This window comes from Schistocerca serialis, chromosome 8 (genome assembly GCF_023864345.2).
Source record: "Schistocerca serialis cubense isolate TAMUIC-IGC-003099 chromosome 8, iqSchSeri2.2, whole genome shotgun sequence".
In the NCBI taxonomy this organism is placed as follows: Eukaryota; Metazoa; Arthropoda; class Insecta; order Orthoptera; family Acrididae; genus Schistocerca; species Schistocerca serialis.
The window spans coordinates 249,210,854-249,227,578 of NC_064645.1; the positions used below are offsets into that span (position 1 = coordinate 249,210,854).

Here is a 16,725-nt window from a genome sequence, read left to right on the forward strand (position 1 = left end):
GAAATACATGGACAGGTTTTGTTTTCCTGTCACTGTAGGTAGCATGCAAACTGCAAATGCTATACTCCAGTGAATAGCCTCGCAACTCTCTTAAAGGAGTAAATGGTTATATTTAAACCAGCGTGCTGGTGTGAAAATGACTGAATTTAGAGTTTCAGGCTCTAGGAAGGGCACCGAGCGAGGTGGCGCAGTGGTTAGCACACTGGACTTGCATTCTGGGGGACGACGGTACAATCCCGCGTCCGGCCATCGTGATTTAGGTTTTCCGTGATTTCCCTAAATCACTCCAGGCAAATGCTGGGATGGTTCCTGTGAAAGGGCACGGCCGGCTTCCTTCCCCGTCCTTCCTTAGTCCGATGAGACCGATGTCCTCGCTGTCTGGTCTCCTTCCACAAACAACCAACCAATCTAGGAAGGGCAGTTGTAATTGTTCTGTCATTGATTGTAGCTTGACATGCAGTAATTCTCCTCCAGAAACAAAGTTGTTTTCCTTTCCAAGTAAAAAAGCAACACACAACTAGACAGAAAGCTTGGACCACAGCACTGAATAAGAGAATACATCTGGTGGTAATCATTAGTCCCTTGCAAAACTTTTCCACATTTTTAGTCATCTTTTAATCAGTGGTGTGCTCACAAGAGTATCAGTATTGCTCGTGACACCAAAATTATCTTGGATGGAGGTTGCAACAGATGATACTATTGCAAGGTGCAAATGAAGAAAAGGGAGGAACAGCAGGAAAGAAAAACCTTCAGGGAACTACAATGTTGTATTGATTTATGAATCTAAAACATCCCAAGCAAGTACCTTGACAATGTGTGGTAATATAACTACTTTTAATGATGTGAACATAAGCTTTTGTAGTTTAAAAGATAACTGGGAGGCAGAAGCTCAGACATTTTGATGCTATTTCGCAGAAGTGAATCAGTACCTTCTACATTCTGTGAGCACTATAGTAGCATCCACCTGATTAAAAACATTATTCGGTTTTACCCTTTTACAAAATACTTCAGTTACTTATAAACATCTGAATATTTGTGGACTAAAATAAAAATCAAATTTGAACTATGTCAAAAGGATTGATTGGTTCGAGTTGCAGACAGGCACAATAAAAAGACAGCTAAAAACTTAAGCTTTTGGACGCAAAGGTTCTCCTTCCAAGCTGGCATGAGCGCACACACACACACACACACACACACACACACACACACACACACACTCACACTCACACTCCAGTGCCCCTACATGCTGCCGGCTGGATGCACAGTGCTGCATTTCAGCAGGTGGACTAGTGTGTGGTGTGGCTTATGTTTAGTAGGATGGGTAGAGGGCTGGGGGGAGGGGGAGGTGGGACCCAGGGAGAGGGATTGGGAGTTAGTGGCTAGCGGCTTGACGGGGTGCAACCGGTTTGCAGCTAGGAACAAGGGAGGGAGGTAGGGGCAGCAGGAGCATGGGCTAGGCATGTGATGTATGGGTGTTGGAGCTGGTGGTGAGTGGTGCGCACTGAACATGGGATGTAAGTTTGGGAGGGGGTGACAGGACAGAGGAAGGGGAAATTGTAAGGTGGGAGGGGGCATTGTTGGGTCTGGAGACTGAGGCCAAGAGGATTACAGGAGCGAAATATGTGTTGCAAGGATTGTTCTCATTTGTGTAGTTCAGAGAAGCTGGTGGTGGAGGGAAGGATCCAGACGACCCAGGTTCTGAAGCATTGCACATGTTGTGCTCAGCTGCATATTGTGCCAATGTGTGGTCAGTTTTGCGACTGATGACCACAGCTGTTAAGTCCCATAGTGCTCAGAGCCATTTGAACCATCAGTTTTGCGGTGGCCAATCATCATGCTGGGCGGCTGATTGGTAATCATATCAACATAAAAATCTGTGCAGTGTTTTCAGCAGAGTTGATATGACATGGCTGCTTTCACAGATGGCCCGGCCTCTGATGGAGTAGGATAAGCCTGTGACAGAACTGAAGTAGGAAGTGCTGGTTTCGTGGATTGGACAAGTGTTGCACCTTGGTCTTCGACAGAGATTTTACCCATGTTGTAAGGGGTGGTGTAGGGGTGGACTAGGATGTTGTGTAGGCTGGATGGGTGATGGAACACCACATTAGGAGGGATCAGAAGGACCTTGACTAGAACATACTCAGGGGTAGTGCGTGTCTGTGAAGGCTTTGGTTTTCACGTTGTTATTCCATTCTTTACTTTCATTGTATTCATTTGGATTGTGTTATTTTGTAGGTATGTTTAGCACTGTAACAATAAAAGCAATCTGCGAGGATAAAAAGTTGCTTCTGCGTACAAATCTTACTGGATCTTGCAGTTGCTTAGGTCACAAACTTGTGGAACACCACTATATTAAGAGAAGTACTCGACAGAAAGAAAACATACTTAACAATGAGTACAAATCAGGTTACTGGAGTAAACAAGAAATGCGTGTATGTTAATTTTAATAATCCAATAAATTCATCCACTTAGCATCACATAAATTGCTATGTTCCTCAGTATAGTACACCACTCTGATACACATATATTATGCTTATAATATGTACTTAACGTGAGCCATCAGAATTGTGTCCTGTTCATACCCGTACTGATACTGGAAAGACTGATGACAGAAAACTAAAAACTCGGACATTTAGACAAATTATGCACGAAATTCAATCTGTGATGTAATATAAAAAGGTTCTAGCAGTTTTTGCGCTGAAAAAAATTAATTACCAATTAAAATGTAGTAATATTCAATAAAAATAGTAAATTATGATTTAGATATTACACTGTATTACAGCCTTCTTAGCCTGGGATATAATTCCTCTTCTTCAATTTGTCTTCTCGGACTGTATTATTTGACACTTTAGCATATCATTTACATACTAGGTTCCAGGTGTAACTGCAGCACTGTAATATGATGCCTGTATTTGTCTCACACTTCATCCTCCTTTTTCACATATTGCATGTAATTTTTCGAAATAGTCCTGTGGTTCCCTACACCATATACGACAGTCAGCTTTTCTGTCTTATAACCTGTAGATAACATTTATTATTATTATTATTATTATTATTATTATTATTATTAAGGTTAAAGTGATAAGCTTAGCTCTTTTTAAAAACAGTATGGGTGGACACAAACTGGACTGAAAGATATGAGATTTGTATAGACCAGTACTGTAAGTTACCTCATGGAATATTCAATATTGTGCTTTCATTTTGAAGAACTGATGCAGAGATCCTCACCTACCCATCCATATTTATGGTACCTGCAATTGCCTAAGACAAAGCTGAGCTGCTCCCTTTGAAAAGTATACAATCAGTTTCCTTCTACATGCTTGGAATTGTTGACAAGACATTACAAACCTAACCTTTCTTCTTCTCCTCCTTTTCAGGTTAGACTGCTGTATTGGAGAATACAACAGGCATGCCTTTATAACAGCACTGGTATTAGGTACTGGAGCTCTCATTTATGGCTCTATCCTCATTCTCACATCAGTATGCCGACCTTTCTTCTGGTTGGACTTTATATTGCTGCCATATGACTGCAGTGATGTTTATCATGACCTTGAGTAAGTAAAAGCTGTATCCAAACTGTGATATTTTTGATTGCGTAGAAATGGTTAGTTTCAGTGTGTGTGTGTGTGTGTGTGTGTGTGTGTGTGTGTGTGTGTGTGTGTGTGTGTGTGTGTGTGTCTGTCTTATTAATTAAATAGTTATGCGGATGATACATACTTCGGTCAACTGTGTAGTATGCATCCTGAGTTTCTAAGCACCGCTTTTCATCATTGCCCTTATGGAAGCTTTGAGAACTGTAGTGGTCTGAAGGAAGTCTTTGTGCCTCTCAATACACCCTCATGAGTCAAAGAAAACCTTTAGGCATTATTATAGCACAAACATTGAAGTACAGTGTATTGGAATAACAACAGTTATGAGCAGCACACGGATTATTTTTTCTGGTGGAATGCAACAATCACTGGTTTGACGTATCAGTTTGAAAATAGTCACATTGTGAAGAAACAGCTCTAGGTTCAAACAGTTGTGCACTAATACAGTATACAGATTATTTCTCATTAACACAAACAATCCCATTTTTGTTCGAACAGATTTTGGGATTGCAGCTGGTCGTCATAAATTTCACTCCACGATATTTCGACGGGACACCTGTCAGTCATCTTCAGGTGAGCCATCGAAGACTGACAAATACATTCTCTGCTCCACCTTTTATAGCATGCTGATAGTGTTACTGCACATGCGTCAGAGTCACAGTGACAGAAAAACCACACTGTCTGGCAGCAGCACCCTCTCTGAAGGTACTGCAAGGATCAGCTGTCTTTGGCATTGCCGCTTGCTGCAGTCATCGGAGTAGTCTGGCGTCTTCGTCTGGAGCAAATCTCGGAGATGACTGGATTCTTTGCATTATCCAGTTGGTAGCCACTGTCACGCTTCATCAGATTTTCCGTGATGTGTATTTCAATGGATCTTTTATAGTGGAGTCCCAAAAAGGTGTTGCTGTGGCCAAAATTAATGTTTTGTCACACTCCTGTGAATGTCTATTGGAGATACAGTATTATGCAACTACAGACTTGCTGGGTTGCAGAAGGCGGGTGCAACATTTATGTTCTGTGTGATGTTCTTCCACTGTGCATGTTGTTTGTCCTGTATAGGCCATGCCACACAGACGAGGTACTTGGTAAATTCCTGCCTTACGTGACAACAAATTATTCTTCACTGACTGCAGCAAGTCTAAAATCTTTCGTGGCAAGCAGAAAATCACTTTCACTTGAAACTTGCCAAGGATTCTTGATATTTTGAAGGAAATATTTCCAACGAAGGGAAGAAAAGCTATCGGCTTTGCTGGTGCATTCTCCTCTTTATCCACTTCCTGGTTCTTGGTTTTAGCTGAGAATGCCCTGTTAATTTGCCGTTTCGGGTATCCATTGTCTCTGAACGCTGTCCTCAAGTGTGCAAGCTCTTCAGGTAAACTACCTGCATCCAACACTGTATTGACCCTGTGTACAAGGGTTTTAAGCCTGCTCGTGGTTTGGAATGGTTGATGGCAACTTGAAGAGTGCAAGTACAAATCAGTGTAAGTGAGCTTATGCATAAACAGGATCTCCTAGACAGCCTTCACTCTTCCGTCTAACCAAAACATCCAGGAATGGAAGACAACCATCTTTCTCTAATTCTGTAGTAAATGTAATGTTCTCATGAATGGAGTTAAGATGATGTAAAAACTCCATTAACTTACGTTCTCTGTGGGACCACACTATGAAAGTATCATCCACATACCTCCAAACAACAGTTGGCTTAAGAACTGCTGATCCAAATGATCATTTCTGAAAATACTCCACAAAAAAGTTAGCCACCAGGGGAGGCAAGGAGATGCCCATGCCGATGTCGTCAGTCTGTTCGAAATATTCTTAGTTAAACATGAAATAGGCCGAGGAAAGAGCGTGTTGAAACAAAGCAGTGATGTCTGACTGAAACTTTTTACCAATTAGTGCCAAGGAATCAGCAAGAGGAACCTTTGTAAAAAGAGATACTACATCAAAACTCACTATAAGATCCAAACTACTTAGGTGGAGAGCCCCCAGCTGTTGATAAAATTGGCAGATTTCCATGTATGATGTGGACATTTACCAATGAATAGTCATAGCAAGAAATCAAGATGTTTTGGCTAAACCATATATGAGAGCATCAATATTTCTCACTACAGGCCGTAAAGGAAGACCTTCGTGCACTTTAGGAAGACGATAAAGTCTTTGTGGTAAGCTGCCATATGGTCTTAACTGCCAGATGGTGTCTGGGGGTAACAAGGAAGCATTCAGGAGTGTACCGTATTTACTCAAATCTAAGCCACACCTGAAAAATGAGACTCGAAATCAAGAAAAAAAAAAAATTTCCCGAATCTAAGCCGCACCTGAAATTTGAGACTCGAAATTCAAGGTGAGAGAAAAGTTTTAGGCCGCACCTCCAAATTGAAACAAAGTTGATCCATTGTAATATGAGACACAATTTAGGTGGAATGAATGACGATACAGCTACAGTAGTTTGGTTCGAGTTGTAAGCTTAGCAGTTAAGCTTTACCAGGTAGCCATTGCTATGCGTCAGGCGCTCCGTCCGTATTTATTCGGGTACTTTTCCTTTTTCACATGCTTCGTCTAGTTTGAATCGATTGCTTATTTTACTTTGATCTGATAAGTGCCGTTCTCTTTGTTGTAGGTGTTTACGTCACTCTAAGATGAAGATGCATTACTGTACTGTGTCATGCATTGTTTGTCGCGTTCTGATAATGAGTGTTAACGACATGTCGCCTCTCGCGGCATGGCTTGCTTTTGTGCACACTACCGCCGCTTTCAATTAAAAAGGAAAAAAGAGAGAGGGAACGTCTCATTAGCGAAACAATGGCAAAAGAGTGTTATTTGTTGTTACTTACACTGCTGCTTTCTTTGATAATGATCAATAAGAACCAAATAATAGACTGTGTATGATAGAAGATGTTCTGAACGAGAGTTTAGCGAAAATTTTTCTCCATTTGAAAATCTTTGTAGATGCCTCTGTAGTACATTACATTCTGCACAGAAATAAGTCATCTTAGATTTAAAAATCTAATCAACTGCCGTGCTTCAATTCTGACTGTATCACTATTAGGCATAAGAATAATACGAATATAAACATGACACGATACGTATATTCTTCCACATTTGCTGTTGTCTCACTCTAGTTTCGTAGTTTATTAGGCAGACAGGATTTAAATGAGATAGCAGTAAACATGAAAGAATACATGGCAAAATGTTTATATTCCTATTATTCTTATGGTGAAGAGAATACTGCAAGTGATTCACAGTTCATAAGAGTTCCTATTAGCAACCATCTCTTCTCACAGGTAGGAAAAAATTCAGAATGTAGAGTTGGCCATATTGACAAACATCCCAAACAGTCTTGTCAGTCGGATTTTCATAGTACATTGAAATGCTGCTACATTCGAAAATGAACAATACGGAATTTGTGTTTACTTCGTTGGATAATGTATGATCAGTCTTCCTTTACATAATATCACTAAGTAGGCCATAAATCTCCAAATACAAACTATGAGGTAACAGCACCACTATTATCCGGATCCTCTCAGAGATTTCATAGTGCACCCCTTTCTTCAGAGGTTATATTACTGCACTGACGAGGAGCTTTCAAAAGAGCACAGCAAGTTTCTCTTCTTGTTTCTTCAGCAGCATCCATAGGAAGACATCATACAGCTTCTTCAATGTCACTCATGAAACTTATCAGAGGTAGTGAACTAGGTGTAGGTGCAAAATTGAGTCCTTTGGACAAAGCAGACATTGTCCAAATTCTTCTCCGTGAAATTAATAACAGAACGCCGTGCAGTTATTCCCTAGAAAGAAGTGCTGCAGTCGTCAGATTATGTTGAACAGTTCTTCTGAAATGCCGTCCAACCTCTATCTCATGTAACAGATTCTCTCCTTAACAGTAGTATGACTGGTCTTCTCTGTTATCTTCCATTCAGAGGCAGTCTTAATAAAATGTGTCACTCTGGCAAATTTTGGTATTATGTCATGGTTCTGACAATTCATTATAAAAACTTAAAAGTTTTGCTCTCTTACCACTCAGCTTGTCGAAACTTCTCACAAATGAGGCCACCTCCTCCCCATAAAGGCGTTTGATGTGAAATTTAAAATTTTCCCTGTAATTTGTATGTTCAAAGAGGTTTTGGGATTGCAGCCGATCATTGTAAACTTCACTCCACATAAGTAGTTTGGATCTTTTAGCGAGTTTTGATGTAGTATCTCTTTTTGCAAAGGTATCTCATGCTTATTCCTTGGCACTAATTGGAAAACAGCTTGTCGGACATCACTGCTTTCTTTCGGCATGCTCGTTTGTCAACCTATTTTATGTTGAACCAAGAATATTTGGAACAGGCGGACAGCATCACCATGGGCAGCCCCTTGTCTCCCCTGGTGGCTAACCTGTTTATGGGCAATTTTGAGGAAAGAGCACTTGTTTTTTTGGAGGTACATGGGTGATATTTTCTTAGTGTGACCCCATGGAGAAGATAAGTTAATGGAGTTTTTTCATCATCTTAACTCCATTCAGGAGAACATTCAATTTACTATTGAATTAGAGAAAGATGGTTGTCTCCCATTCCTGGGTGTTTTGATGAGACAGAGGACTGACAGCTGTCTGGGACATTCTGTTTACTGTAAGCCCATTCATACAGATTTGTACTTGCACTCTTTAAGTTGCCGTCACCCATTCCAAACTATGAGCATACTTAAATCCTTGTACACAGGGGCCATACAGTGCCAGATGCAATTAGTTTACCTAAAGAGCTTGCACATTTAAGGACAGTGTTCAAAAACAATGGATACTCGACATGGCAAATTAACAGGGCTTTATCAGCTAAAACCAATAACTGGGAATTGGATAAAGATTATAATGTGCTAGAAAAATCTGTAGCTGAATCCATTAAAATACACATCGCGGAAAATCCAATGAACCATGACACCAGCTACCAACTGGATAATGCATGTAATCCTGTCATCTCCAAGATATGCTCCAGACAAAGATGCCAGAATACTCTGATGACTTCGGCAAGCGGTAATGCCAAAGGCAGTTGATCATTGCAGTTCTACCAGTGAGAGCACTGCCGCCAGACAGTGTGGTTCTTCTGTCACTGTGCCTCAGACATACGTGCAGCAATACTACCAGCGTGTTACACATGTTATACAAGGCGGAGCAGAGAACATCTTTGTCAGTCTTCAATGGCTCATCTGAAGATGACTGGCAGGTGTCCAGTTGAAATATCGTATAGTGAAGTTTACAATGACCAACTGCAATCCCAAAATCTCTTTGAACATTTAATTCACTGGGAACATTTTAAATTTCACCATCCTGTTTCATTTGTGTCAGATAATTATTTCTTTAATGCATTGAAATGCATCTTGGCATTCTGAAATATGTAAGGAACATTGTTCTGTCTCTAACACTGTTTACCTATTATATTGACATAATATTTGATCAGGTGTTGCTTTTGGTTTCTTATGCCTCTTTCTTGTGGTTAAGTGGTATTTCATAGCTTTTGAACATTTGTATTAAGTAAAACTATTGTGCCCGACTGAGAATCTTAACTTGGATGCTGTACTTCGCAGGCAGTATGCTAAGGATTGCATTACATGTACACACTTAAAATGCTGACTCAGCACTTCAACTAAACATTTGTTTCTCTCCTCCATACCCTTTTAACATAAGTTATTGTTTTGTAGCTGATCCCCCAACAAACCTCTGCACTTACCTTGTACATTATCAAGAATCCTTCATCAATTATATGTCAGTGCACAGTTTCTGTTCTTAGAGACATGCCTGAAATCACGTTCGAACTCCAGTGGGAACCTTGAAGTAGTGAGTATGAAGGACATGGATGGCGATTGCTGATAGATGGCGTTAGGTGGGAATGCGGTTAGCCGGGAGGATAGTCCATGCAATTTCGAAAAACACTGTATCTGCATAGCGCAGTGGTTAACACAACTGCGTAAGTAGGATATCCCAGGTTTGAAACCTGGCACTGCACACGTTTTCACTCATCGTCGCTAATTCTGCATAAAGTCCAGAAACAACTGACATCAACAGTTCCTTCTCCCTTTCCTTTCTCCTTCCTCCATCATCTATTTATATAATCCTCCGTCAGTTTTACAGCAGACAATATGAAACAGATTTCCAGTACTCTCATTTTTGTTCAGACTAATTACAGTCCTCTTGTGGGTCCGGGGTTTAGGATAGGCCCAAGGTATTCCTGCCTGTCATAAAAGGCAACTAAAAGGAGTCTCCCACTTTTCGGCCCTATAAGTTCAGGTCCCATTTTATGGTTTGACCTCCCACTTTCCAAATTCTACAGAAGTGCGGACCATTTGGGGGTGGATGCCTCATGTGGTGCGCCATATATCCAGTGTGCAGTTAGGCCTTTTGCACCTCATATTGTCCTGGATCTGCATCTCCACCTGCAATCCAGTTATCTGGGCAAGGAACGCTTTACAGGGTACACCATCTACTTCCATAGTTCTCTGCCCTCTTTCGCCTAAGACAATATTGGATTTCTCTGCACCCAGCATCCAGCATGGTAACCAGTCCGTTGTGGTGGGGCTGTCATGTATCCATTTGGTGGTAACCCCCTGACAACATAGGGATCACGCTCGTGGCAACCACCATCGTGCCAGGTGGCCTTCGCTGTGGCTGGGTGGCACCTGTGAGGAGAGCACTTGATTGGAGTGGGTGGCATCAGGGTGGATGACACACAATGAAGCAGACCAAGTCATCTTTTACTGTGGACCGAATAGCCCCAGCAGTCTGTAATAAAGAGAAGGTTGATTATAATGCTGATAGGTATGACCCTAAATTGTTCCCCTCCCTAGCAACATCAAGGGAGGAATGTTGGGCTACAGAACAATGGGATCCATATTTACCTTGTTACTTACTGTACAACAGAGCTGATGAGAACTCCTTTTTGGATACGAAGCCTCTACTTTTTGTTGAGCACCTGGAGGGATAAATTTGGGGAAGTGACAGTGCTGTCCAAAATGCGCAATGGGGGGTTTTGATTCAGACAGCATCCCCAACCCAGTCCTGGGTGTTACTCACCTGTGACAAGCTGGGTGATATTCCTGTTTCAGTCACTCCCCATAAAAGCCTCAACATGGTCCAGGGGATTACTTTTCATCGCGACCTCCTGTTGCAGTTCGATGATGAGCTGTGCTCCAATTTAGAATGACAGGTGCTCATTTCATCTGGTGCATTTACAGGAGACCCAAAGACAATAGGGTTGCTACTGGTGTCTTCATCTTGGGCTTTGAGAGTGATTTGTTACCTGAAAAGTTCAAGGTGATGGTATACCGATGTGATGTCAAACCTTACATCCCCCTCCCTGTGCAGTGCTGTAAGTGCTGGAAATTCGGGCACATGTCCTTCCGGTGCAAGTCAAGCACCACAAGTAGAGACTGGACGTTTGCTGCATCCGAGTACTCCATGTGCGCCACCTCCCACCTGTGTGAACTGTGTAGAGCACCACTCCTCCTGCTCGCCAGACTGCCTGGTACTCCAAAAGGAGCAGAAAACCATGGAGTACAAGACCCTGGACAGGCTGTCATACCGTGAGGCTAAACTCAAATATGAATGGTAAACCCTATTTGAATGCTATCTTCTTACGCTGCTGCCGTGACGGTGTTGCCATCGATGACGCCATTATGCCTATCATCTAAGCCTGCCCCAGTGGGCCCTCAGGGCTGCCCATCTTCCTCACTCCTCCAGCTGGCTGGGGGCATGTCTTCTTCTGTTGCTCCCAAAGCTTCTACTTTGGGAAACCAGCCAGTGGCTGAAAGTGCCACTGGCTGCTGGTTGAAGGACTTCAAGGTCTTCCTCTGAGCCTGAAGCTACTTCCTAGAAGCCCTCCCAGCAAGCCCTTTAGAAGTGGAGAGAGGGCAAACTATCAAAGAAGAAGTCCGCTAAGAAACGGGAACCTACAATGGTCCCCACACCAGAACTCCTCCACAGCTCTTTGTTACTGGATGCCAACACTCAACCAGTGGCGACAGGTGATGCTGAGGCCTAATTTGCCTCCTTGGTCACTTCATGCCATCCTAGCTGACAGGAAGCGTCATTCTCCAGTGGAACTGTCGCGGTTTTTTCTCTCACCTGGCTGAGTTATGTCAACTCTTAAACAGTACACCTACTTTTTGTATTGTCCTTCAGGAAACCTGGTTTCCCGCAATGCAGACTCCCACCCTTCGTGGCTATCAGGGGTACCAAAAAAAACCGTCCTGCATGTGACAGATCGTCAGGTGGAGTATGCATCTGTGTCCTTACCTCTGTCTAAAACAAACCTGTGCTCCTTCAAACACCTTTAGAAGCTGTGGCTGTCAGGGTGAGGACAACGCAGGAACATCTACCTCCCTCCAGATGGTGACACACGGCCCCATGTCTTGTCTGCACTCATTTCGCAACTCCCGCAACCTTTTCTCCTTCTGGATGATTTTAATGCCCATAACCCTTTGTGGAGTGGAACCCAGGTTACTGGCTGTGTTAAAGACGTTGAGGACCAACTAACTCACCTTTACTTTTGTCTCCTAAATACAGGTGTCCCCACACATTTCAATGTGGCACATGGCACTTACTCAGCCATTGATCTCTCGGTTGGAAGTCCTGGCCTTCTTCCATCTATCCACTGGAGAGCACATGACGATTAGTGACCAGTTTCCACTCTTCCTGTCCCTACCCCTGTGTCCCTCATCTCGACACTTGCCATTTGGGCTCTTTCCAAGGCTGACTGGGATGCTTTCACGTCCGCTACAGCCATTGAATTCCGATTGCATGCAACCATCAATGAGGTGATTCACACCATCACTAATGCCATTACTGCCACAGCTGAATTGGCAGTTCCTTGTTCCTCCAGCTGCACCTGGAGGAAGTCAGTGCCTTGGTGATCACCGGAAATCACTGTGGCCATTAGAAACCATAGGTGGGCCCTCCAACATCATAAGCGCCACCCCTCCCTGGAGAACCTTATTGCCTTCCAATGGCTCCATGCCCAGGTTTGCCTCCTCATCAAACGAAGGAAGCAGGAGTGTTGGGAATGCTATGTCTCCACCATTGGAATATGAACCTCCTCTCCCATGTTTGGACCAAGCTCTGCCAATTTTACTGCCATCAGACGCCTGCAGTTGTACCTGGAATTTCCACAATTGGAACTGTATCTGCCAATCCAGATGTAATCATAGAGCATTTTGCTGAGCGCTATGCTCACACCTCTGGGTCTGAGAATTACCACCCCATCTCTGTCTCCTCAAACACAGGATGGAATGACAACACCCCTCTTTTTCTCCGTGCAACCTTGAGCCATACAGTGCTCCCTTCAGTGTATGGGAATTTCTCAGTGCTCTTGCTGACTGTCCTGACACATCCCCTAGCTCAGCCCACATCCATTCACAAGCGCTGAAGCATCTGTGAACAGATTCCCAGTACTGCCTCCTTGCTGTCTTCAACTGCATCTGGAGCGATGGCAAATTGCAGTGGTGGGAGACTGTCATCATCCCAGTTGTAGTGCCTTATAAGAACCCACTAGATGTGGATAGCTACTGTCCCATCAGCCTCACTAACGTTCTGTGCAAGCTAATTGAACATATGGTAAGCTGGTTCCGTCGCAGGGCAGTTTTCACCAAGGACGCTCCACCATCGACAACTTGCTTCACCTGGAGTCTGCCATTAGTTTGGACTTTTCCTGGCACCAGCACCTGATTGCCGTCTTTTATAGGCCTGATGAAGGCCTATGATATGACTTGGCGACACCACATCCTCACTACCCTGCATGAGTGGGGTCTGTGGGGCCTGCTCCCAATTTTTATACAGAACTTTTTGTCACTCCACAAAGTTTTTGCGACCTGGGATACAGAATGGCACACCCTCAGTACACCAAATAAATGATGTGTTGTTAGGGAGACGACAGATGTGTTGTGGTCACCTATGTGAGCCAATCGCAGGAAATCTGTTGTCCTGTGCTGGCTCCGCGTCAGCCATACGTGACTATCACATTGTCATCTCTGTTGCGAGGACCCACGTCGGTGTCGCTGTGGCTCCCCTATGACTGTTGTCCACATCTTGTTGGACTGCCCAATTTTAGCCACTCTGCAGCAGACTTTTAACCTTCCCAGCACACTACTGACAGTGTTGGTTGACAGTGCTTCAACAGCAGATTTAGTTTTACGTTTTATACAGGAGGGGGGTTATTATCGTACCATCTAAGGGTGGGTATCTGGCCTTCTCTCCAAGGCCTTCACCCTCCCTCCATTTTAATTAACTCTCTGTCACCCTTTCTTTGCATTTTGTTTGTTTTGGTGTTCATCTTTTTTCTACAAGTGCTCATCTCACCCCCCCCCCCCCCCCCTCTCTGGACATTTTAGTGTGTTGCAGAGTGGCTGGCTCATCCTCTTTTATTCTTGTGATCAGCCAACCCAGACTATCTGCTCTTCTGCTCTATGGTTTTAATACCTTCCTCTACTTTTCCATATGGTGTATGTTTTCCCCCTTTCTTGTTTGTTTCTTTCATTTTCTCTTTTGTTGTAGTTGCCCATTCCTTTTAGCCCCTTTTACTTTCCCAAACTAATTTTGGGTGTTGTCTTACCTTGACCTTTGTTTGCATCTGGAAAAAGGGACTGATGACCCTGTAGTTTGGTCGCTTTATACCACAAACCAACCAACTAATTACAGAACAGCATGACAGTAAGATGATAAGACTTAAATAGATGAAGCAACAGTGAAATAAAAATTACAGATTTTTTTTCAGGGCAAAGAATTGGAAAGTATAGTGCCTGTGACGACTGTTCTGAACAAATATTGAGAAACAGCTTTAGCCGGAATATACGAGACAGAATCAGCATATCAGTAATACTGCAGAGTTATGCCTATGCAATTTTTAAGTTATCATGACTTCTAACTTAAGTTTCTCCATTCAAATTACAGTACCAAATCCTGTAAAGTGAAGTCAGGTGTTGACACTGTTGATTTCTTAGTCCAGCAGCATCATCGATTCATGATGCTGCCTGTCACCCACGTCTCAATGGGTTATTGTTGTTCTTATTATTATTATTATTATTATTATTATTATTGTATGAGGGGGTAATGCAACATCGGTATAAGAATCAAACTGTATTGTTAAAAATTATTTTACTGCATTTTGCTCTATGCTAACTAGTGGAACGTGTGTGTGTGTGTGTGTGTGTGTGTGTGTGTGTGTGTGTGTGTGTGTGTCTGTCAGTCAGTCATTTCATGCCCTATTGCTTATCACTGTGACAAATATGGCATCCGAGTAAAGCAGTGTAGAAATTGGATATTGTTTTAGTTTATTCATGACTGATTACTTCTGAGTAGGCAACATATTTGTGGAATTCTATGGATTCTTAGAATAAGAAATGGGAAGAGTTTTTTGTTTCTTATTTCTAGTAGAAATTATTAATTCTTGTTAAGATGGTCTCAGATTCCTAGTTAAGTCAAAAAAGTATTCTAAAATATTAATGTATAATTCTTAACCAGGAAATGTTAATCGTGTCCTGTTTATTGCTCCTATTTGTTGCAGGATTGCACTGTGCTTTGTTTGTGCTTTATATGCACTGATTATGGCAGCATTCTTATTACCAATTCTTCTGCGGCATGGCTGGATGTTGACAAGGGACTCTTGGTCCCGAAAGCGATTGACATCCTCGCACGATTACCAGTTGCCTGTCGCATGAGATTGTTTCCAATAAGACTGTGATGGATGGCTATCTACTGGAGTTGCCTTTGGCTACACTCCTTAGCCAGTATGGCAGATAAGACAATAGCAGGAGTTCCAAGAGGACAGTAAACTTAAAATATAAAGTATTGCAAGAAAATTATTTCTGTTAACTGCAGAGTATTTTCATCCTTTTACCGTCTAATATATGATTACATGGAAAAATAATTCAGGAAGTAAGCTGAAAATGAATACATTTTTCAAAGGAGAACCAATGGAGGCGTTGAATTTCCGCTTTTAGATCCGAATACCTCTCATTGGGACATAATGAGGAGAAAAGAGAATGTGTGCAAATTTCTGTAAAGGAGATGTTATGTCCAGAGACATGCTGATAAAATGGAGAAGAAACTAAGTGAACTTATTTGTATAGTTCTTATATTTTTATACATATGCATCCCACTTTTCAACCAGTATTAATTGTAGGTTTTATTTATAAACTCATCACAACATTCTAATTCTCTTTCATTTCATATTTGTATGTTTTTCTTTGTACTTATTGAATGCTTGAGTTGAACCTTTAAAATACAGTACTTTACATTTTTTGTTCCTAAGGGTATCATTTAACTGTCTACAATGTGTGTCTTTATTCATCTACTACTATCAACATAGTTTCATTAGGCTCTTTTTTGCCTATTTTTACCAGATAAATGACTAGCATAGAAAAAAAAACTGAATGAGGTAAATATCACTGCACTAAGTACAGATTAACTATCACCACAAACCTGAGATTAAAGGGAATGGTGAACATTGTACATAATTTTTCTGTTGTTGATACTCCTTTTGGAGGAGCTATTGGCATAACCGTGATACTCAAGTGAACCATTCTGTGATATGCAGAGAGAGAGAGGGAGAGAGAGAGAGAGAGAGAGAGAGTACTAGGGACTGATAGAGCTTTGCTAGATGTTAATGAAATGTTGAAATAAATACTTCAAGAATAAATGGAACAACTAAAGTTAGTTTCATCGTCTGTATTACAAGTGCCAGATCATAATTATGAAATTAATTTCCACATTTAAATAGGATACTTGGCCTAGGTCAGCAAATAAACATCTAATAGCTGACTTTTTTAATATTCCATTATTTTGCTGACTGTAACTTTCAGCATAATACTGGCAGATATTAAGATACTAAAATGTTAATAAAGGTTCAATATATTTGAATGCATAATGATCTGGGTGAGAAGTCCATATTCATCACATTAATACAACTCAGTTAAAATCTTATCATAATTTTGTTGGTACACTTCAAGCTACATTAATGATTATATGTAGTAGAAGACCAGTATTTGGCATGGTTTACCTTAATGGGTGTCAAATACGGAGTACAGAAAAACAGAAACTTTATTCAGTTAGTAAACTACACTGAAGAACCAAAGAAACTGGTACACATGCCTAATATCATGTAGGACTGCCACG

The 16,725-nt window shown here is 41.8% G+C and overlaps 1 protein-coding gene across 2 annotated transcripts in view; it reads left to right on the plus strand.

Annotated features, from left to right (window-relative positions):
* LOC126416458 (palmitoyltransferase ZDHHC23-B) overlaps nucleotides 1-15,761 on the plus strand; it is a 69,883-nt gene extending 54,122 nt beyond the window's left edge. For both annotated transcript variants that reach the window (XM_050084193.1, XM_050084192.1), the window contains exons 4-5: nucleotides 3,378-3,554; nucleotides 15,116-15,761. In XM_050084193.1, coding sequence (XP_049940150.1) covers nucleotides 3,378-3,554; nucleotides 15,116-15,269 — 331 coding nt within the window. In that variant the 3' untranslated portion in view covers nucleotides 15,270-15,761. The remainder of the gene's footprint in view (nucleotides 1-3,377; nucleotides 3,555-15,115) is intronic.
* The last annotated feature ends 964 nt before the right edge of the window (nucleotides 15,762-16,725 follow it).